This window comes from Ascaphus truei, chromosome 21 (assembly GCF_040206685.1).
Source record: "Ascaphus truei isolate aAscTru1 chromosome 21, aAscTru1.hap1, whole genome shotgun sequence".
Classification (NCBI taxonomy): domain Eukaryota; kingdom Metazoa; phylum Chordata; class Amphibia; order Anura; family Ascaphidae; genus Ascaphus; species Ascaphus truei.
In genome coordinates, this window is record NC_134503.1 from 3,138,730 (window position 1) to 3,160,659 (window position 21,930).

At 48.4% G+C, this 21,930-nt stretch overlaps 2 protein-coding genes across 3 annotated transcripts in view; one reads left to right on the forward strand and one right to left on the reverse strand.

Annotated features, from left to right (window-relative positions):
• The first annotated feature begins 4,590 nt into the window (after nt 1-4,590).
• Nucleotides 4,591-14,476, forward strand: HSD17B10 (hydroxysteroid 17-beta dehydrogenase 10). Its single transcript, XM_075578500.1, has 6 exons — nt 4,591-4,731; nt 5,565-5,729; nt 7,046-7,210; nt 7,891-8,019; nt 13,137-13,245; nt 13,839-14,476. The coding sequence occupies exons 1-6, from the start codon at nt 4,708-4,710 to the stop codon at nt 14,027-14,029; spliced, it is 783 nt and encodes a 260-aa protein (XP_075434615.1). The 5' UTR covers nt 4,591-4,707; the 3' UTR covers nt 14,030-14,476.
• Nucleotides 14,477-15,014: 538 nt separating this feature from the next.
• Nucleotides 15,015-21,930, reverse strand: part of RIBC1 (RIB43A domain with coiled-coils 1) — a 538,781-nt gene continuing 531,865 nt past the window's right edge. Inside the window, exons 1-8 of one of the 2 annotated variants that reach the window (XM_075578498.1) lie at nt 21,302-21,707; nt 20,598-20,716; nt 20,427-20,508; nt 19,018-19,362; nt 17,161-17,279; nt 16,616-16,843; nt 15,784-15,950; nt 15,015-15,240 (exon numbers count right to left, since the gene is read on the reverse strand). In XM_075578498.1, coding sequence (XP_075434613.1) covers nt 15,159-15,240; nt 15,784-15,950; nt 16,616-16,843; nt 17,161-17,279; nt 19,018-19,362; nt 20,427-20,508; nt 20,598-20,716; nt 21,302-21,353 — 1,194 coding nt within the window. In that variant the 5' untranslated portion in view covers nt 21,354-21,707 and the 3' untranslated portion in view covers nt 15,015-15,158. Of the gene's footprint in view, nt 15,241-15,783; nt 15,951-16,615; nt 16,844-17,160; nt 17,280-19,017; nt 19,363-20,426; nt 20,509-20,597; nt 20,719-21,301; nt 21,708-21,930 lie in introns of those variants that run through there. The other variant, XM_075578499.1, reaches the window with a different exon arrangement.

The following is a 21,930-nucleotide window of genomic DNA, read 5'->3' on the forward strand; positions in this document are numbered from 1 at the left end:
TACCTGATTGTTACTCCAGTCCTGGGTACCTTTTGTCCTGCTAAGAACTGCAACATCCCTCCCGCCATTGATGTTAGCCTTATAATGGCGGCTCCCTTATACTTCCAGCCTAGCGCTGAATCCAGGGATATCAATATGATCATTTACTTGTGGGGCGCTAGGTTATTCTATAAATGAAGGAGCGTTCGCTGGATGTATTCCATTATTTTATTTGCAACTTCCTTTTTATCTTGAGTTTTTAGAAAAACAAAAGAAAGGGGATACAGAAATAGGAACAGGGGGGAGGGGGGGCCCACAATTTTAATACCACAGGTATCATAAAATATAACGACGCTAAGTGACCACATCACCACACATTACTCAGAAAAAACAACTCTCGGACAGGAAATACGACCCTCAAGCCACATTGATTCAGAGATTCACATATTCCCCCTGGAGTATCAGGGCTCCCATGCTTTTTGCCATTTCTTAGGTTATGTCTCAAATAGGCTGTTCATTTTTCTATAGATTGCACCTTGTTTACTCTCGAGATAACCTCTCTCCTGGAGGGGGTTTGGGACTTTTCCAGGCCCCTGCGATTGCACGTCTCGCCGCGGTCAGAATGTGTAATAATAATTTTTTATATATTTTGGTTTAAATTATCTAGGGGCTTTCCCAGGACCATTATAAGCGGGTCTAGGGGAATTATTATCCCAATTATTTCTCGTAACAAATTCTGCACTATTCCCCAGATTCTCTGTATTTTGGGGCAAAACCACAAGATATGGGGCCATATTCCCGACACCACCGCCACCTCTCCAGCAAAGATCCGTGGCCCCGGGATAAATCTGCCTCAACCTCTGAGGAGTCGGATACCATCTGAACATAACTTTGTAGATATTCTCTTTAGATATTGTGCATAATGATGTATTCGTTGCATTGACCCAAATATCTAGCCAATCTTCCCATGAAATCTCTGCCTGAAAATCGTGGGCCCAGCAGCCACCTGTGCTGAAGCAGGGATATCCTGATAACGCGACGGTGGCCCTTGAGGATTGGAGTTGTCCCCCCCCCCCCCCACAGCCAAGAGAATCTGTGCTGAACTTGCCTTTAATCCGAGACTCTGGCTTGGTGCTGTCAGAGTTATCCTGGGGGTTCCTCCGCTGTGACGAGCTGTTCCCTACATTCCTGGAATAACCGTGGGACAGAGGCGTTCTGCAGGCAGGCGAGTTATTACATGCGAGGAAACAAGATACAGGCCTTATCTTTAGCGCAAGTCTATGATATTGCAGTGTATATAAATCCATTCGCAAATACCCTGCAGCCCTCTGCGGTCACGCCCCCCTCCTCCCTGCCATGCTGCAGCCCACTTTACTTTCCCTGACGTCTTTAGGTTTCCAAAGGTTACTGACCCATCATGGTTCCCAGGGACAGTGCAGCCGATTCCCTATACACATAAGGACAGCGACTGCCAGATACGGTTACAAAGCAAGACTGGCCGGTCTTTAACAGCACAGCCGGATAAGCTCTGGGCCTCCGTCACACTATTACTGTAGCTTGAAATAAGACTAAGGCCGAGTCCATAGAATTACAGGCCGCGCTGAGCCGTGCGGACGCTCCGCGCTGAGCCCCTGCATCCTCAATGAGGATGCCTTGAGAGGGGGCTCACGCGAGCGTCCGCAGGCGTGCTGAGGCGCTGGATTTTTCAGCCGACAGCCAAGCTGTTTTTCAGAGCGCTGTCGGCTGAAAACATCCAATCAGCACGGAGCAGCGTCAACGTCACGGCGCCGTGACGTTGACGTCGGTGCGTCGCGGGCGATTGGCCCAGCGACGTCACTGCCCCGCCTACCTCAGTCTCCCCCCGCCTCCGATCGCGCCCGCTGGCTCGCCTGCATGGGCATCAAATCGCGCAGATTTCAGCAGGCGAGCCTCAGCGTCAGCGCGGTCCAGCACTGACAACCCCTCTATGGCCCAGCCTAAGTATGTTGTGCCTAGAAATATTTTTAAGTCAATGTTCCTATCCAATAGAGCAGGGGCAGCCAACTCCAGTCCTGAAGGGCCACCAGCAGGTCAGGTTTTCAGGTTATCCCTGCTTCAGCACAGGTGGTGCAGTCGTTGACTGAGCCACTGATTAAACCACCTGTGCTGAAGCAGGGATATGCTGAAAACGTGACCTGTTGGTGGCCCTTGGGGACTGGAGTTGGCCGCCCCTGCAATGGAGTTTACAGCCTAATCTTTGGTGCCCAGAGAGAGAAAGTGGTCCATGGGCACAAGAAAACAATGGGATTAGAACTGGGTCAGACTGCTTCGAGGCCATCCCATATTAACCAGCCGACCTCTGACTTCACCTTGAGCCTGTGTCTCTGACCTATTTATTTCCTCCATGTGCTGCTCTGCGTCTCCCCCCACCCCCTCCCCTATACACACAGCACATCACAGGGAGAAGATTGTGCGCGCTCCATCCTGGCGCCTCTGATGCAAGGTATCGAATGCTCCCTAAAAGCATCTGTAATCCAATGCTACATTGTGTCCTGGCAGACGCACCCACCGGGCAGCCCGGTGAAGAGGTGTGAGCACCGCAGGGGGATAAGCACTGCCAGCTTTTTAATGAACTACTTGGTATTGCCATTTGTATAACGCAATTGTTCGGAATCGGTCCTGCAAGAGGCGGAGTCTTTGATTAAAGTAATGGAACATGGGTATATAGCTCCACTCCCGGCGATAAGAGAATTACACCCCCACCATGACTAACGTCTCAAAATCATACTGGATTCTTACAGACTCCTCTATGTAATGCTGGAGAGACTGTTTCATTGTGACATACTGTCAAGAAGATCACATACATAGATGTTACATGCCATGTATGATATTTAACAGACCAGGTATTTAAATACGAGTTATGATCCAACGCAGTAGCTCCAGGATATAATGAATGCAGACAGTGCTCTGATTACATGTATTGCTTCTCTCTGGCAGCAAAGGGGATCAGAGTCATTTTTCCCCCCCAAAAAAAACCCAACACATTTTGTTTATTTGGGTCCAACATGGAGCTTATATGACAATCACCAGCTGGACTTCGACCTTCCAATTACAAGTAAAGTGAAAATAATGAACACTATAAAATTCTTCTTCTCCATTTCAAGGCCCTTCCCTCCCTATATCTCAGCTTTAATCTCTCGCTATATCCTACTCAGGGCTGTCTCCTCTCTACCCCTCGCGTCCCTGCAGCTCTCTCATGCCTACACCCCTTCTCACATGCTGCACCCTAAGGCCGCGCTTATAGTGCCGGCGACGTCGCCCGAAAACAAATACATTGTAGCCGCCGCGTGCGCTTATAGTGCACGCGGCGGCGACAAGCAACGGAGCGACGTCGCGAAAACCTGAAGCCAGCAAAATTTGATTTTTCAAGGGCCACCGCGTCACGTGACAGCCCTTGAACAAATCAAATTGCCGGAATCCCGCGACCCGGCCGCCCGTCGAAACATAACTTTTGCCGGTGGCGACGGGTGACGTCACCCGCCGCGTCCAACGACAGCACTATAGGCACGGCCTTAAACTGAATCCATAGAAGGACCGACAGCGCTGAGCCGTGCGGACGCTCCGCGATGAGCCCCGTCATCCTCAATGAGGATGTCTGGAGAGGGGGCTGCAAAGTGGCAGCAGGGGCTCAGCGTGAACGCAAACGGTCCGGACTGTGCGAACACACGGCAAACAAGTCTTCTCTGCAACCACTTCCTGGTCTCGCGTTCCAGCTGTGTTCGCACAGTCCGGACAGTTTGCGTTCACGCTGAGCCGCTGCTGCCACTTTGCGATCAGTATTCGTTCCCCTCAGTTGGGCTTTTACTACACGGCATCTCAGAACCCCCGCAGTGTGTTATTTTGATTTCACCTTGTCCAATTCCTGTGCTTCACTGGAAGCTTATTGGTTTAGCATCCTCATAGTAGGAGTAGCCACATGTGTTTTATATATATTTTTGTTTGGTGTTTGTTTTATTATTGAATTTTATTTGTTTATTTGTGGTCCTACGTGACCTTATATTAAATATTGTTACATTTTACTAATCCGTGGTGCGCTGGTGAGTTTTTTTTGTTTTTCTTAGAATATAAAGTGGTGCAAATTGGTGAATACTTGGGGTGAAATTTAGAAAAAAATTACGCAACAGTCAGGTGATTTATAAATAACATTCTTCCCCACCAGCGATTGTGGCGCGCGTCGCACCGGTCACCATTGTGTCCAGTATTTTTGGACAAGCCACCTGGCAACCCTGCACTCCTCACTAAATTATAGTCTGACAAATACACAGAAATACAACAAAAATATACAAATCCACTCACACTGTGTGTCAGTCTCCTCACCTGCCGATTAGATTGTGAGCTCTGTGACGCCTTTCTCCTAACACACACACACACACACACACACACACACACACACACACACACACACACACACACACACACACACACACACACACACACACACACACACACACACACACACACACACACACACACACACACACACACACACACACACACACACACCTCTGCAAGGCGCATGCGCAGCAGCACGGCGATTTGCGGAGCGGCTCTGCACGTGCTGCCCGACGATTGGCGGAAGTCGCGCCCTCCCTGTGATTGGCCCTGCGGACTCGGAGGCACTCTCCCCTTTGATTGGCTGCTGTGCTGAAGGACTGGCCTGTGATTGGCTGCCTGGTTCCTGGAGCAGACATGGCGGCGCTGAGAAGTCTGAAGGTGAGTTGGTGACACCGGGGGGTATGCATACCGGCTGATAGCGTGTATGTTAGTCCTGTGCTTACCTGTGGGGGAGTCTGAGGGCAGTAACACATCACCCGGGCAGCACTGACCCGGCGAGGGTAACGCTGGCACGGGGTGCCCGGAGAGGGGAACGCTGGCACAGGGTGCCCGGAGAGGGGAACGCTGGCACAGGGTGCCCGGAGAGGGGAACGCTGGCACAGGGTGTCTGGACCATTAATACTCAGGGTGACACTCATGTGAGCATTGCACAGCTTTATCCTTTAATAGGTAAAACCCTGGCTCTAAAGAGTCACTTGACTCCCTAAAAATGGGAGTCCCTTTAGCCTTTGGAGAGAGCTTCTGATTCATGTGTGACAGTTCCAATAGCGCAATCCCATTAAAGTGGGGGTGTCAAACGAAGTCTTCAAGGGCCACCAACAGGCCAGGTTTTATGTCTATCCCTGCATGGAGCCACCTGTGCTGAAGCAGGGATATCAATAAAAGCAGGCCCGTTGGTGGCCCTTGAGGACTGAGTTTGAGACCCCTGCATTAAAGTCTCTGACAGCTTCTTATCTTTTGCCCCATGGTCATCCTGGCCCTGAAGGGGTTAAGAGAGTGGCCCTGTGGGGGCCACTGATAAGTAGAGGACAGTGATTGCGATGATTTAGTGAGTTTGTATTTAACCCTTTCCATGCTGGGCGTAGTAGCTTCAGACCGCACACAGGTCTTGGTAGGTGCTGTCAGCTGCAAGGTTAATCTATCTAAATGTCATGTATAGCGCATACACAGAGCAAACCCTAATATATATAATTTTATTTTGCTGTGTATAGGGCATGGTCGGAGTTGTTAGTGGAGGAGCCTCGGGTCTCGGCCGGGCCACCGTGGAACGGTTGCTGCTTCACGGAGCCAGCGCCATCATCCTAGACTTGCCCACGTCTGAGGGGAGTAGTGTGGCGCAGTCACTGGGGAAGCAGTGTGCCTTTGCTCCTACGGATGTGAGTATAAGAAGTGGAGTCACTGATTTCCATGCAGAGCTGCCCGACTTCCATATAACATCCATTCCTAACTATGTTATGATACTGCCCCACTTCCCATTACTGTCTTCTCTCTAGTTAACTACATGACAACTTCCATAAATCTGCCCCACATTACAGGAAAGTTCTACAATAATGTCTTTCTGTCCAGCAGACAAGATGATCAGACTAGCTTCTGGCCAATAAGCACTTTTATGTTCATTTTCACTCAGTACAATAGAAGCAAGAATGATAGATTTACTTTTCACGCACACTTGTGTTTTTCACCAGGCCAAAAAGAATTTGAGTATCAAAACGGGTAGAAAAAAAGTACTTTCCTTAGACTCCTGTTGTTCCAAGATAGATTTCTTTGAGATTTTCTGAGGTGCGATCTTCTCCGAGGCGGGATTCCCCAACCACCACCATATAACCGCAAGAGAAATTGAAGGAGAAATAGCTGCACTCTTTTATCAAAGGATCCTTAGATCATTTATTTAAATAATCGGTGAGGCAACGTTTCGGGGACCAGTGTTCGCCCTTCCTGATGCGCCTGAGAAAGGGGTAACACTGGTCCCCGAAACGTTGTGCTATCACTTGTCTCACTGATAATTTATTTAAATAATCTAAGGATCCTTTGAAAAAAGATGGCAGCTATTTCTCATTTTAATTCCTTTTGCATCAAAACAGATGCCAGGCACTGGTACCAATTTTTAATAGCTGCAGTGTTTGAAGAGACTGGGCCACTTATTTCACAGTGGTTATCCACAGAATGGGGTCCCCTATGTAAAACCTATTTGCATTTTGCCTGCTCCAAAAAAGGATTTGGGCATCACAATGTGCCAAACTGGGCATGGGGGGTATTTACCAATTTGGCAAAATGCTGTGAAACAGGCGACCCAAAGTAATTTACAGCTTGGAAAATAACTTTTATAAGAAGGTTGGCAACTAGGAAGCTAATTTTCTAGTATAAATGCGTTCATAAACCATGTGGATGCTGGACAATCCTGGGTGTGTTTTCTTTACATCAGCGTGATAATCGCATCTGTACGCGTCTTATTTTTCAAGTGGGTTTATCCTTAACGCCGTGTGTGTAGAGTGCGGGTTGTAGGGCGATATGTATAAAACTATCCTGAAACTGGAGGGTTTCATTTTCTCACCAGTGCAAATATTCTTGTGATTAGGATTTTCCAGTGGAGTGATTTATAAGCACCTGATTTCAAAACACAGCCTGTTTTCTATATTTCCTACCCTCTTGTTTCCCCGTTCTTTCTTCTTTGCCGTCGCATTGCTGAATCCAGGTGACGTCCGAGTCCGACGTGAAGAGCGCGTTGGCGCTGGCGCGAGAGAAGTTTGGACGCGTGGACATTGCGGTGAACTGTGCGGGGATTGCTGTGGCTGTAAAAACTTACAACCCAAAGAAAGAACTGCCCCACAGTCTGGAGGACTTCCAGAGAGTCATCAATGTGAGAATAGATCATGGGGTGGAAATAGAATACTGTATTTGCCTAATATAAGGGGACCTTGAATATAAGGGGACCCCCTAAGTTCAGTAGTAGCTGGAAAGATAAAAGTTTACACACACACACACTGTGTGTGTGTGTGTGTGTGTGTGTGTGTGTCGGTCGGTTTGAGCTTCCTGCCACAAGCAACATGGCTGCTTCAGGCTCCCAAGGTGGAGCTTCCTCCGTTTTACCCTCCTACATCCGACTGCTGATTGGCTCGCAAAGTGGGCGGGGTCTGATTATAAGGCGAGTGTACGTTTTTAACGTAACTTTATTGAAAAAATATCGCCTTATAATCGGGCAAATCCGATATCTATCCTCTCTCTATCTCACAGAAACACGGGAAAAAACTTTCTGCTGTAATGTCAGAATTCGTCTAGTGTTGCCCCCTACAAAATCAGCATGTTGGCACATCCTTTGCTCTCGGGTATGTCCTTCTTTCTGGGCATCCAAGGAAAGTAAACGTTGTATGCACAGATTAGTAATAACCACAAGATGGCAGAGGGTCTCTGTATTCCACACACAGAACGCACACTGTTTTTGTTTTGATATGTGCAACACGGCAACAGATGTTAGGTCTGGAGGCTTCCAGTCCTGTACATACTCTTCTACCCTCTCTACACGTGTGTCTGTCTCCCCAGGTGAATATCGCCGGCACGTTTAACGTAATCCGCCTGGCAGCGGGCGAGATGGGGAAGAATGAGCCTGACCAGGATGGACACAGAGGGGTCATCATTAACACGGCCAGTGTCGCGGCCTTCGACGGACAGGTCAGGCTTGTGGGGATAAGTGACAGGGAAGATGCCCCTGTCCCCGTTCTGCTTTAGCAGCCACACACCGCTTTATGAAGTTGGTGCTGGCAGGTGGGGAAGGGGAAATGTATTGAATTAAAATGTACAGGCCAGTCTGACTACAGGAATGGCTGGCTCTGTATAGCGCTCTATGCTGGCTCTGTATAGCGCTCTGTATAGCACTCTATGCTGGCTCTGTATAGCGCTCTGTATAGCACTCTGTGCTGGCTCTGTATAGCACTATGTGCTGTCTCTGTATAGCACTCTGTATAGCACTCTGTGCTGGCTCTGTATAGCACTCTATGCTGGCTCTGTATAGCGCTCTGTATAGCACTCTATGCTGGCTCTGTATAGCACTCTGTATAGCACTCTGTGCTGGCTCTGTATAGCACTCTGTGCTGGCTCTGTATAGCACTCTGTATAGCACTCTGTGCTGGCTCTGTATAGCACTCTGTGCTGGCTCTGTATAGCACTCTGTGCTGGCTCTGTATAGCACTCTGTGCTGGCTCTGTATAGCACTCTGTGCTGGCTCTGTATCGCATTCTGTATAGCACTCTGTGCTGGCTCTGTATAGCACTCTGTATAGCACTCTGTGCTGGCTCTGTATAGCACTCTGTATAGCACTCTGTGCTGGCTCTGTATAGCACTCTGTGCTGGCTCTGTATAGCACTCTGTGCTGGCTCTGTATAGCACTCTGTGCTGGCTCTGTATAGCACTCTGTGCTGGCTCTGTATCGCACTCTGTGCTGGCTCTGTATAGCACTCTGTGCTGGCTCTGTATAGCACTCTGTATAGCACTCTGTGCTGGCTCTGTATAGCACTCTGTATAGCACTCTGTGCTGGCTCTGTATAGCACTCTGTATAGCACTCTGTGCTGGCTCTGTATAGCACTCTGTGCTGGCTCTGTATAGCACTCTGTGCTGGCTCTGTATAGCACTCTGTATAGCACTCTGTGCTGGCTCTGTATAGCACTCTGTGCTGGCTCTGTATAGCACTCTGTGCTGGCTCTGTATAGCACTCTGTATAGCACTCTGTGCTGGCTCTGTATAGCACTCTGTGCTGGCTCTGTATAGCACTCTGTATAGCACTCTGTGCTGGCTCTGTATAGCACTCTGTGCTGGCTCTGTATAGCACTCTGTGCTGGCTCTGTATTGCACTCTGTATAGCACTCTGTGCTGGCTCTGTATAGCACTCTGTATAGCACTCTGTGCTGGCTCTGTATAGCACTCTGTGCTGGCTCTGTATAGCACTCTGTGCTGGCTCTGTATAGCACTCTGTGCTGGCTCTGTATCGCACTCTGTATAGCACTCTGTGCTGGCTCTGTATAGCACTCTGTGCTGGCTCTGTATCGCACTCTGTATAGCACTCTGTGCTGGCTCTGTATAGCACTCTGTGCTGGCTCTGTATCGCACTCTGTATAGCACTCTGTGCTGGCTCTGTATAGCACTCTGTATAGCACTCTGTGCTGGCTCTGTATAGCACTCTGTATAGCACTCTGTGCTGGCTCTGTATAGCACTCTGTATAGCACTCTGTGCTGGCTCTGTATAGCACTCTGTGCTGGCTCTGTATAGCACTCTGTGCTGGCTCTGTATAGCACTCTGTGCTGGCTCTGTATAGCACTCTGTGCTGGCTCTGTATAGCACTCTGTGCTGGCTCTGTATCGCACTCTGTATAGCACTCTGTGCTGGCTCTGTATAGCACTCTGTGCTGGCTCTGTATCGCACTCTGTATAGCACTCTGTATAGCACTCTGTGCTGGCTCTGTATAGCACTCTGTGCTGGCTCTGTATCGCACTCTGTGCTGGCTCTGTATAGCACTCTGTGCTGGCTCTGTATAGCACTCTGTGCTGGCTCTGTATCGCACTCTGTATAGCACTCTGTGCTGGCTCTGTATAGCACTCTGTGCTGGCTCTGTATAGCACTCTGTGCTGGCTCTGTATAGCACTCTGTGCTGGCTCTGTATAGCACTCTGTGCTGGCTCTGTATCGCACTCTGTATAGCACTCTGTGCTGGCTCTGTATAGCACTCTGTGCTGGCTCTGTATAGCACTCTGTGCTGGCTCTGTATCGCACTCTGTATAGCACTCTGTGCTGGCTCTGTATAGCACTCTGTGCTGGCTCTGTATAGCACTCTGTGCTGGCTCTGTATAGCACTCTGTGCTGGCTCTGTATAGCACTCTGTGCTGGCTCTGTATAGCACTCTGTGCTGGCTCTGTATCGCACTCTGTGCTGGCTCTGTATAGCACTCTGTATAGCACTCTGTGCTGGCTCTGTATAGCACTCTGTGCTGGCTCTGTATCGCACTCTGTATAGCACTCTGTGCTGGCTCTGTATAGCACTCTGTGCTGGCTCTGTATCGCACTCTGTATAGCACTCTGTGCTGGCTCTGTATAGCACTCTGTGCTGGCTCTGTATAGCACTCTGTGCTGGCTCTGTATAGCACTCTGTGCTGGCTCTGTATAGCACTCTGTGCTGGCTCTGTATCGCACTCTGTGCTGGCTCTGTATCGCACTCTGTGCTGGCTCTGTATCGCACTCTGTGCTGGCTCTGTATAGCACTCTGTGCTGGCTCTGTATAGCACTCTGTGCTGGCTCTGTATAGCACTCTGTGCTGGCTCTGTATAGCACTCTGTGCTGGCTCTGTATAGCACTCTGTGCTGGCTCTGTATAGCACTCTGTGCTGGCTCTGTATAGCACTCTGTGCTGGCTCTGTATAGCACTCTGTGCTGGCTCTGTATAGCACTCTGTGCTGGCTCTGTATCGCACTCTGTGCTGGCTCTGTATCGCACTCTGTGCTGGCTCTGTATAGCACTCTGTGCTGGCTCTGTATAGCACTCTGTGCTGGCTCTGTATAGCACTCTGTGCTGGCTCTGTATAGCACTCTGTGCTGGCTCTGTATAGCACTCTGTGCTGGCTCTGTATAGCACTCTGTGCTGGCTCTGTATAGCACTCTGTGCTGGCTCTGTATAGCACTCTGTGCTGGCTCTGTATAGCACTCTGTGCTGGCTCTGTATCGCACTCTGTGCTGGCTCTGTATCGCACTCTGTGCTGGCTCTGTATAGCACTCTGTGCTGGCTCTGTATAGCACTCTGTGCTGGCTCTGTATAGCACTCTGTGCTGGCTCTGTATAGCACTCTGTGCTGGCTCTGTATAGCACTCTGTGCTGGCTCTGTATCGCACTCTGTGCTGGCTCTGTATAGCACTCTGTATAGCACTCTGTGCTGGCTCTGTATCGCACTCTGTATAGCACTCTGTGCTGGCTCTGTATCGCACTCTGTATAGCACTCTGTGCTGGCTCTGTATCGCACTCTGTGCTGGCTCTGTATAGCACTCTGTGCTGGCTCTGTATAGCACTCTATGCTGGCTCTGTATCGCACTCTGTATAGCACTCTGTGCTGGCTCTGTATCGCACTCTGTGCTGGCTCTGTATCGCACTCTGTATCGCACTCTGTGCTGGCTCTGTATCGCACTCTGTGCTGGCTCTGTATCGCACTCTGTGCTGGCTCTGTATAGCACTCTGTGCTGGCTATGTATAGCACTCTGTATAGCACTCTGTGCTGGCTCTGTATCGCACTCTGTGCTGGCTCTGTATAGCACTCTGTGCTGGCTCTGTATAGCACTCTGTATAGCACTCTGTGCTGGCTCTGTATCGCACTCTGTGCTGGCTCTGTATAGCACTCTGTGCTGGCTCTGTATAGCACTCTGTATAGCACTCTGTGCTGGCTCTGTATAGCACTCTGTGCTGGCTCTGTATCGCACCGCTTCAGGACTGATGTTAACAGCACCGTGTTCGGGAAACATTTGCATAAAACTTGTGGCAATGCCTGCTGCTTTGGCATTATTATCAGCAGACAAAACCGTCTTTATATGGATCAATGGGAGAGGGTGGGGGGGTGACTTCACTCGCCTATCTCAGTGATCGGTATTCCATTCCTTGTTTTAAGGTGGGGAGATGAGGGTGTCTGGTGCTGGGGGGGAAAGCACAGTCCCGCACCTGGTTCCAATTCTGTAAAATAATTAATGAAAGAATATCCCAGGCTGGAAAGCAGCATTAAATGGGAGCCTAGAGGAGGGTCTAACTAAGGGGAGAAAATCAGGGCTCCATGGATATGCTCAATAAACTAAACTAATTACAGTATGCCATTTCTGCTTTTGAGAAAGGCCTGTGTAGCCGAAACGTTAAGTCTATTGGCAATAAATTAGTTTATTGAGCAAATCTGTGGAGCCCTGATATTCTTCCCTTCGTTATACCCTGGATTGATACAGAGAATCCTGAACCAGGAGCACCGGTAGTTGTATCCCCTTTTTTCTGATTATAATAGTGTGCAGCAATTTATCATTCTTCTATTCAGCCTAGAGGAGGGGACATTGGAGAGGAGCTTGGCTATGTGGTGTCTACTCATTGGAAGCAATGTGCTCCATGCATAGCTGTTGGCTTGGCCCCCTGCAGACGCACTTACCAGAATTCCCTCCCACTGTCTCTGTACGTTCTTCCTACCAATTAGATTGTAAGCTCTTCGGAGCAGGGACTCCTCTTCCAAAATGTTACTTTTATGTCTGAAGCGCTTATTCCCATGATCTGTTATTTGTTATTTATATGATTGTCACGTGTATTACTGCTGTGAAGCGCTATGTACATTAATGGCGCTATATAAATAAAGAACAGAAGGAAAGCTGGGCACACCAAAAGAAATGCAATCATTTATAAAAAGTTAATTTTATTGACTGATTACAGTCACAAACCACCCGACGTTTCGGTGTACAAACACCTTCTTCAGGGATCCCTGTTTGTACACCGAAGGTTTGTGACTGTAATCAGTCAATAAAATTAACTTTGTATAAATGATTGCATTTCTTTTGGTGTGCCCAGCTTCCCCTCTGTTCTACATGCAGTTACCCTGACTAGGTTTTTTCTGCTTGCAGCACCCACCACTATTCCTGTTTGTTGCTCTTGTTCCCATAGAGTTGGGGCATCACAAGTTGCACTTATCTTGACTCTTGTGTGTTTAGCTGTATAAATAAAGACACATACACAGCCATGTGTGTCACTTTTTGCCGTCTTATTTCACGGACCACGTGACTGCGCTTTGTGTTTGCAGGTGGGACAGGCGGCGTATTCCGCGTCCAAAGGAGGGATCGTAGGAATGACGCTTCCCATCGCTCGGGACCTGGCTCCCATGGGGATCAGAGTGATGACGATTGCCCCAGGTATCCTTTCTTGTCTTTGTTCATCTGTTTCCCTGCAAGGCCGGGAATCCGCTACATGGCGGTAAAACCCTGCACCCTGCTTTCTTGGTTAGTAACCCAAGGTTACCAAACTCCTGTGGTTTCTTATTGCACCAAATGCACAACTATAGCTCCGCAGAAGAGCGATTCAGGTCTACGCTGTGCGTGTTGGGCTCGTTCATATTCTGTCTAAAGAGCATTGAAGTTGCAGGGAGTGGCCAAAGAAACACATAGCTGCATTCATCAGGTGGTGGTATGCAACAAGGCCCATTTAAGTTAATGAGCCGTAAGGTGCGTTGCAGCTTAATAAATATTGTACTCGTTGGGGTGGGATTACACAGCCGAGAACTGATGCAAAAAAACATTCGTTCTGCAGCTGTACTTAAACACACCCACCGAAGCAGGTTAACCGTCTCTAGATTTCTCTCCCTTTCCCATATAAAAGCTTTCAGCCGTGTTCTCCGCGCTGGGGAATCCCGCAGTGCGTTGCTTGTGCAGGGTTCGGAGTGTAATACGGCTTTCTCACGCAGTAACGCCAGTAAGGGCACTCACTGGATTTGTCTCCCTGTTCTCAGGCTTGTTTGCCACCCCGCTCCTCGCCGGCCTTCCAGAGAAGGTGAGGACCTTCCTGGCCCGGCAAGTACCTTTCCCCAGCCGGCTCGGTGATCCGGGGGAGTACGCCCACTTGGTGCAGTCTATTGTGGAGAACCCCATGTTGAACGGTGAGGTCATTCGGCTGGATGGGGCCATCCGTATGCAGCCCTGATGGGACACCCACCCCCACCCTCTGCCCCTCGGGACATCCGCACAGGCACCGTTCAGTCGCACATGGAGCAGTGCTAGTCATTCCCGCCTCTTCCATGGGACTAAAGGGGACGGTGGCTCTGTGTATTTCTGGGGTGCCGTGTTGCACCTGCTCTGTCCAGGATGGTATCCAAGGATCCGTTCATTAACCCATTCAGCACTGTAATGTCATGCAATGCATGGTAAGGCAAAGCACTATAGGCCTCTTCAGTGCCTAGGGTAATACACCTTGCTCTGGGTGTAGTATAACTGAAGGATCCTGGCATTAAGTCACAGGGCTGCTCGGCAAGAGGGAGACCTCGGTGAAGTTTTTTTTGCAAAGAATCACACAAACGGGTGGTCTGGCAAATATTGGCATGTGACATCTGTAAATTTTAATGTTGGTCCAATAAAATGCAATTTAACAGAATCTGGTTATTCTGGGGTGGCGCCTAGAGACCTAGGTTATGGAACACGGGGTCAGAGAGGAGCTTTCAAGTCTGGTCTTGTAACCCTTTCGTATGGTGCATGGGGAGGGGGGATTACAAGGTACCGAAAAATTGTAAGATGTTATATTAAACCAACCTTATTACTGGTACACCAGCAGTGAGTGGGACAATCTCTCTTGTTTCCAAGGTAAAACCGCCATCCTCCGCGGGTTATGTCCCGGTTTTGTATTTGGAATCAGTGAGTGGAGATGTCTCTCCGTCAGTATTACTGCACGGTGGTGGGCAAGAGGGAGGAGGCACAGATTATCGGGTCAGGAGGAATAAGGAAGGGAAGATACAGCAACTTCCTGAGAAATCTGGAAATATATCAATGCCACAGTAAAAAGAAACACACAATAGAAGTTGGGTAAAACCGGGACTTAATGTCATGCTGGTTGGACCTCTGCATGTCAGCGATTAAAAAGGTGCGCATAGCCCCTCTCCGCTCCCCAGAACCCACTAAGTCAGTGAAATGAGGCCTTTTTGCCATACTAATCTTTATTGATCTCTTTTTGCAAACTGTGCCAGCAGCACAGGGGTGGTTGTGTGTCCTAAACCAATTTTGCTGACTTAAGAGGAAGAGGCCAGCAGGAGTTGCATAGTTCCCAGGCAGGATCACCTCACTCAGCGGGTGGTAGTGTTGAACTGACTGTGGTAATGGGCAGTAGGGTTGTTGGTGTATACTTCTTTCTCCAGATACTCCAAGCTTGAAAGACAAGTCATGAGGGGAAAGTTATGCAGCATTCACAGCAGGCAGACACATGATCCCGCTCACTAGCTCCTGTGCGTATTGCAAACTCACGCTTCTTGCTTCTGCTACGTGGAATTACACTCCTGGCTTTATCTCAAGGTTACAGGCCGAAGATAAATATTTATTTGCTTTTTTTTTTTTTTGGACTAAGAATAAGGTAGGGGGCAATAAATGGTGCATTATCAGTAAAAAAAAAAACGCTTATTCAGCAAATATAGAACATAGTTCAACTAGTAATCAAAATCATGTATACCCTAAACACCATGTCATACAGAAGTGATTTAGAAAAGTCACATACAAAACTCCAACTGCTTGGCCCATATCCAACCTCGATCATGGCAGAAATAAACAAGTGCACTTTACACTGTGCTGTCTGCTTCTCTCAAATCACTGTGCAAAACACCCCAGCAGACCCACTGACACAGGCATACAGAACATGTGTGATGACTCGGAGCCCTGAGCTTGCAAAGTTGGGATTGATGGCTACTAGCTACTCACTGTGCCCTCTGTTCCCTGCCCAGCTGCTGATTATATGAATCCATTCTCTTTCTCAGCTCCTTGTTGAATAATTCTTCTTGCTGCTCCAGTGTCATTGCCGCCTGTGCGCCCAGGCACCTCTGTCTGTCCCATTCTGCATTCTGTTGCCTCTCTTCCTCATTCACTCTCTGTCAAGGAGAGGAACAGTAATCACAGAGAAGGTTTGCATCGTCTCTCCCCTACATATGAGCTCTGATGTCTTTCTAGGCCCCCGCTTGTCCCCTGCACATAACCATCTCCTCAGTACCCCTTTCATCTCTACTGCTCTCTTTCCCCTTAAACCTTTTGCCCTCTCTGCTCCTTACCTGTGGAACTCCCTCACACTCAGTATCCGCCAAGCACCTTCTCCCCACCTTCAAGACAAACCTTAAAACTCACTGCGTGAATGAAGCATCTCAACAGCCTGCACTCATGGCCACTGTCCCACACTCACCACCCATTGTGGCCAAGCCATGCCATCTACTGCACTTATTCCTTCACCTGCCGTCTCTGTAACTCTCCCAGCATACCACTTAGATTGTAAGCTCTCCAGGGCAGGGATTTTCTTACAAGGAGGAAAACGTTCTAACAAGCCTATTCTCTGCTTCTATCGTGCGATATTGGGTTAAATGCTTAGAAATTATTTGGTGCAAAACGTATGGTATTGTATAACATTTAGGTCTATATTTAGTAATCGGAGCTAAGACATAAGACACCGTCCAGCCCATTGACTTTAATAGGCTGTAAGGGATGTTTTGGCTTAACACCCCTTAGCGAGCATGGCCCTATACATCAAGAGCAATGGTTGAACTACCTGCTTTTCCTGGCGCTGTTGCTCCTGGGCTTCGCGGATGGCTTTGAGCTGTTCTGGGGTCATGCCCTTCCAACGATACGCTATCATGCGGTGCGGGCCGAAGCCGCTGACCGCCGTGGCGGGGTTCTCGGTCAGGATGTCCCCGGTCAGGTGGTTGTAGATCTCGGCAAAGTTATTATCCTGCTCCTGCTGCTTCTCCAGCCGCCTGGACTCGGACGCTTCCAACGCCTACGAAGGTCGGCGAGAGAGAGAGAGAGCAGCAGGGATCAACCCTGGGGAAACCCATCCCTGTCCAGAACGGGAGGGTGGCAGCATGTTGCAGGTCCATCTGGCACTAGAGCAGGAGGTACCATCTGCAGTCCTCAAAGGCTACCAACATGTCAGGCTTTCAGGATATCCCTGCTTCAGCACCGGTGGCTCAGTCTTCGACTGCACCACTTGTGCTGAAGCAGGGATATCCTGAAAACCTGACTTGATGGCTCTTGTACTGGTGTTGGTCACCCCTGCGCTAGAGGATCTGAAAAGAAGAAAGGTGTTTGTGTTACCTGGGCTTGGTTGACGTTTTTTGTGGCGATGTTCACAGCCTTCTTGCACTCCTCCTCCAGCTTGTTCAGATTTTGGGCTCTCTCGTCCAGCTCCACCCTCTTCTTGTCGTCTAAGTTATCTAGAAAGATAGAACAGATCTATGTGGCTGTCGGAGCTCATGTCTTTATACGGGACATCCCCAAAGTTAGTACAAGGAAAGCAGTTGGGGAGATGCTCCCTCTGGTGACTGCTGATGTATATATGACATAACATTGCTCTCTTCACCCAGGTCATCTTGTCCTATTGCTTTAGCCATTATACGCTGAGTGCACCCGGGCAGCCCAACTTACAGTATTGTGGCATTACGGAATAAACAAACTCCTCCTTCTTCAGTACTCTTCTCACCACGGTCATTATTCAATACCAAGTGACGCCATGTGCCAGAGAAGATATTAGTACCATTCATTCGAATGAAGCTGGAGTTTTCTTCATCATGGGGAAGTGGCTTTGCAACATATTACAGTATAGGCTAAAGCAGTAAAATTCAGGGCATTATTGAAAACCCTGCTCTCTGATTGGTTAACATTCAGGGCATTATCCAATCCGTAATGCCCAGAATTTTAGCAGCTTGCAAAGTGCAGTTTTCAATGTGTTTATTTCCAGCCAATCAGCTTTCAGAACAGCTGAGACAGGGCAGGGGGGTTTGCATGAAGTAAAGGCTCTGAGACAGGGCAGGGGATTGGCTGGCTGCAGTTTCTTTGTGGCTGCAGTTTGTGTGTGTGTGTGCTGTTGTGTTGTATATCTGTGTAGAGGTTGTGTGTGTGTGTGTGTGTGTGTGTGTGTGTGTGTGTGTGTGTGTGTGTGTGTGTGTGTGTGTGTGTGTGTGTGTGTGTGTGTGTGTGTGTGTGTGTGTGTGTGTGTGTGTGTGTCAGTAGCAGTGTTTATGGGTGTAGCATGTGTGTGTGTAGAGCTGCTGTGTTGTGTGTAGAGGAGGCGCTGTGTTGTGTGTCTAGAGCTCCAGTGTGTGTGTTTCTGTGTGTGTCTGGTGTGCTTGTGTGTGTAGAGGTGCTGTGTTGTGTGTCTAGAGCGTGTGTGTGTGGTGTGCGTGTGCGTGTGTGTGTGTGTGTGTGTGTGTGTGTGTGTGTACACAGAGGAGGCGGTAGTGTGTGGATATAGATAGCTGCAGTGTAAGCGTATATAGAGGTGGTTTCATGCATTTACCATTTTATTTTAATTAAAAAAATCTATTTAACTATACAAAAGTATCTATTATTTATGAAATAAGCCTACATTTAGCCTATAATAGTAATAATCCCCTCAGAACAGGGCATTACTGGCCAATAATGCCCTGGCTGGGTTAAAGTCCCTCTGCTTCGCCTCGGGCCTTCAACTCTTCCAGCCAGGGCATTATTGGCCAGTAATGCCCTGTTCTTCAGGGATTATTACTTAATTGAAAGGGGGTTTAAGAGTGGGTATTTCCCAAATTATATCTGAGTCCTGATCCAAGTCCATGACTCTTACATCAGTCATTTCTACCTTCTGCTCCATGTATCTACAACATGTGAGCGCAGAAAGGAGTATGCAGAATGGTGTAACATTTACACATGGGCTCTTCAGCTGGTCGTACTGACGCCTTGATCAGGCCCTTCAGCTGCACAAACTAGTATCAGCAAAATGCGACCCGTGGGGATATGTCTGGTCATACTCGGTACAGATTTGTACTGTATGTACCATAGCAAGTTATGTCTGTATGCTAAAGTTATCAATATTAAGTTACTTTTAATGGATAGTTTCCTTGTTTACCACACTGAGCACTCAGCCAAATCTATTACAATAATATGCTATAACGCACAGACATATTGTGCGATGGAACTGACCTGCATACTTTCTCTGGGCCTCGCTCCTCTGCCTTGCGTCCGTCTGCTGTGTCAACCATTTGTGGGTCAAATCCGCCTGCATCTTCCTCCGCTCCTTCTCGTTCAGATCCTCCCCAGCAAATTTCTGCAGGCTGGCCGGTCCACACCTGGGGTCATCATCACACACCCGGGCAGGTCTGTCTTTCTTTAGGGCCTGGGGGTCGTAGAGGTCAAACTCCCTGCGGGTCCCGGGCTGCTGCTGTCGATCCCGGAAGTCCTGCACAGCCTGGTTCAGGCCGTGAGTTACCTGCTGCTGCCGCTGCTCCAGCATTTGGGCAATTTTATCATACTGTTGTCTGTCTGCGTCTGCCGGGAGATATATATATATATTTATATATATATATATATATATATATGCACGCACGCCAAAGCTGCCGATCGAGCGTTTACGGATTAAAATCCCCATTCAAATTGGGGGATTTTTTTCCCCGAAAATGGCCCAAGCGGAAACTGCAACTAAATTTGGCGTTTGCTCGGGATTAGTATTTCCTAGATCTAGAGTAAATAGTATTAGGTAAACTGAACGTATTACCTAATTACTTACATCCCCTCTATTGGGGGAGGTGCAGATCAAGAGGTAAACAGTACATATAACCGTACAAAAAAATCAGAGAAAAAGTACCTACTTTCAGAAGTGCACTCAAGAAGGTTGTTAGCAAAATGAATGGACAGATGAATAAATGACCTTTCTCGAGATGAATAAATAGAGTCCTAAAAAAAATCACTTATTAATGGATCAATTAAAACAATTAGAACCAATCTGTCACATTCAAATCACTAGGAGCTATTGCCTGTGACTGCCAAAGTGGGAGCTAAGTGAGTGTGAGGGAACAAGATCAATATATAAAGTCAATTGTCTGTAATGCGCATAATAATGGCTCAATACTGCGGTGAGACCATCACGCTCTACTTTACATCAGAGGCAGCGTGCCTCGCTGTGTAGGGATCAGCTTAGCTATATGGGCTCACAATGGTATTCAGAGGCGCTGGGGGAAACGAGATCCTATACGACTGCTGAGCCGTTCAGACCTCACTAGAGAGCCCGCGCTGGACTGCCTTTACAAACCGTGCGCCGCTCCGACTGATGCGGACTCCTGTGTACCATCAGTCATAATGCTTAGAGAGCTTAATATAACACGTGTACGAATCTCTAATTGACTGAGCCACCTGTGCTGAAGCAGGGATATCCTTTAAACCTGACCAGCTGGTGGCCCTTGAGGACTGGAGTTGGTCACCTACATTTTCATGAAGATTCAGAATAATAGCTGTTCTTAACCCCTTCCTTTCCGGGGGGTGTGACATGCATCGCAGCCCACCCTTTCCCCTTCATGAAGTAATGGCTTTGGATAGTTAAAAGCCCAAATATTTACCAAACGCCTCATCCCGGGCGTTCTCAACCCCTTCCATTGTCTTCCTCTCCTGCACCTGTCTCTCCAGTGTGGCCACATCAACCTGAATTAGAAACAGAGGTGGTAACACAACTGCTGCAGTGTTACAAATGGATATGTGGAGGGAGGTGACGGGCAGTGCGGGACACTCACCCCGATGGTTCGGACTTTGGCATTGAAGATGCGGCTTTGTCTTTGCTGTTCTCTGTTCCTCCTCCGCTCAATGGCGGAAGCATCCTTCAGATCTGGGAGCAGGTCCACCTTATACATGTCTGTACGGGACAGCCAGCAGGTCATACATGTACACACACAAATGACATACACATATTTATAAAGACAGCCAATCACATGCATACAAATACATAAGTTATATATGCACACAGTGTATAGATGGATAGATAGATAGATAGATAGATAGATAGATAGATAGATAGATAGATAGATAGATAGATGTGGCACTCCACTAAGACTGCTATACTGCCCAGGTGCAAAAAATGTTTCTCCTACTCAGGGACCTGAGGAACCAGTCCCTTCCGCTTGTGGTTTGATTGCCGTTGCTATGCCACATTAGGGGTGAGTGACAGGTCCCCTGTCTGCGCGCGCTTTTTGGAGTGCGTGGGTTTGGGAGAAGGGTATGTAAAGATATGTTAGATTACAATTAGATTGTAAGCTCTTCGGGACAGGGACTCCTTTTCCTAAATGGTACATTAATGTCTGAAGCCCTTCTTCCCTTTATGTGTTATTTATATTATTTGTTATTTATATGATTGTCACATGTATTACTGCTGTGAAGCGCTATGTACATTAATGGCGCTATATAAATAAAGACACACATACATACATACATACATACGTACGTGGTTGTCTTGAGAAGGGCTCCATGGAGAGGCAAAACTGACCTTTTTGCATTAAACTTCTGTTGATATTTTTGTATAAAACCTGGAGTCCCTGCTATCGCTTTATCTATTACAGTCATTTTAAGTTCAGGCGTTTAACGTCAAGGCGCTAAAATACGGGACAAACATGCGTCCCGACCAGACCTTTCAGGGACAACGGGACAAGTCAATGAACATGGGGACAATCCCGTATATATACACGGGATGTCTGGCCACCCTAGTATTAGTAAGGCTGGTAGCGCGTCATTATACTAAGGCTGGGGCCATAGTGGGGTGAGCAGTTCGGAGCCGTGCTGACGCTCGCCTGCTGAAATCTGCGCGATTTCATGCCCATGCAGGCGAGCCAGCGGGCGCGATCAGAGGTGGGGGGAGACTGAGGGAGGCGGGGCAGTGACTTCGCTGGGCCAATCGCCCGCGACGCACCGACGTCAACGTCACGGCGCCGTGACGTCGCTGCTCCGCGCTGATTGGATGTTTTCAGCCGACAGCGCTCTGAAAAACAGCTTGGCTGTCGGCTGAAAAATCCAGCGCCTCAGCACGCCCGCGGACGCTCGCGTGAGCCCCCTCAAAAGACATCCCCATTGAGGATG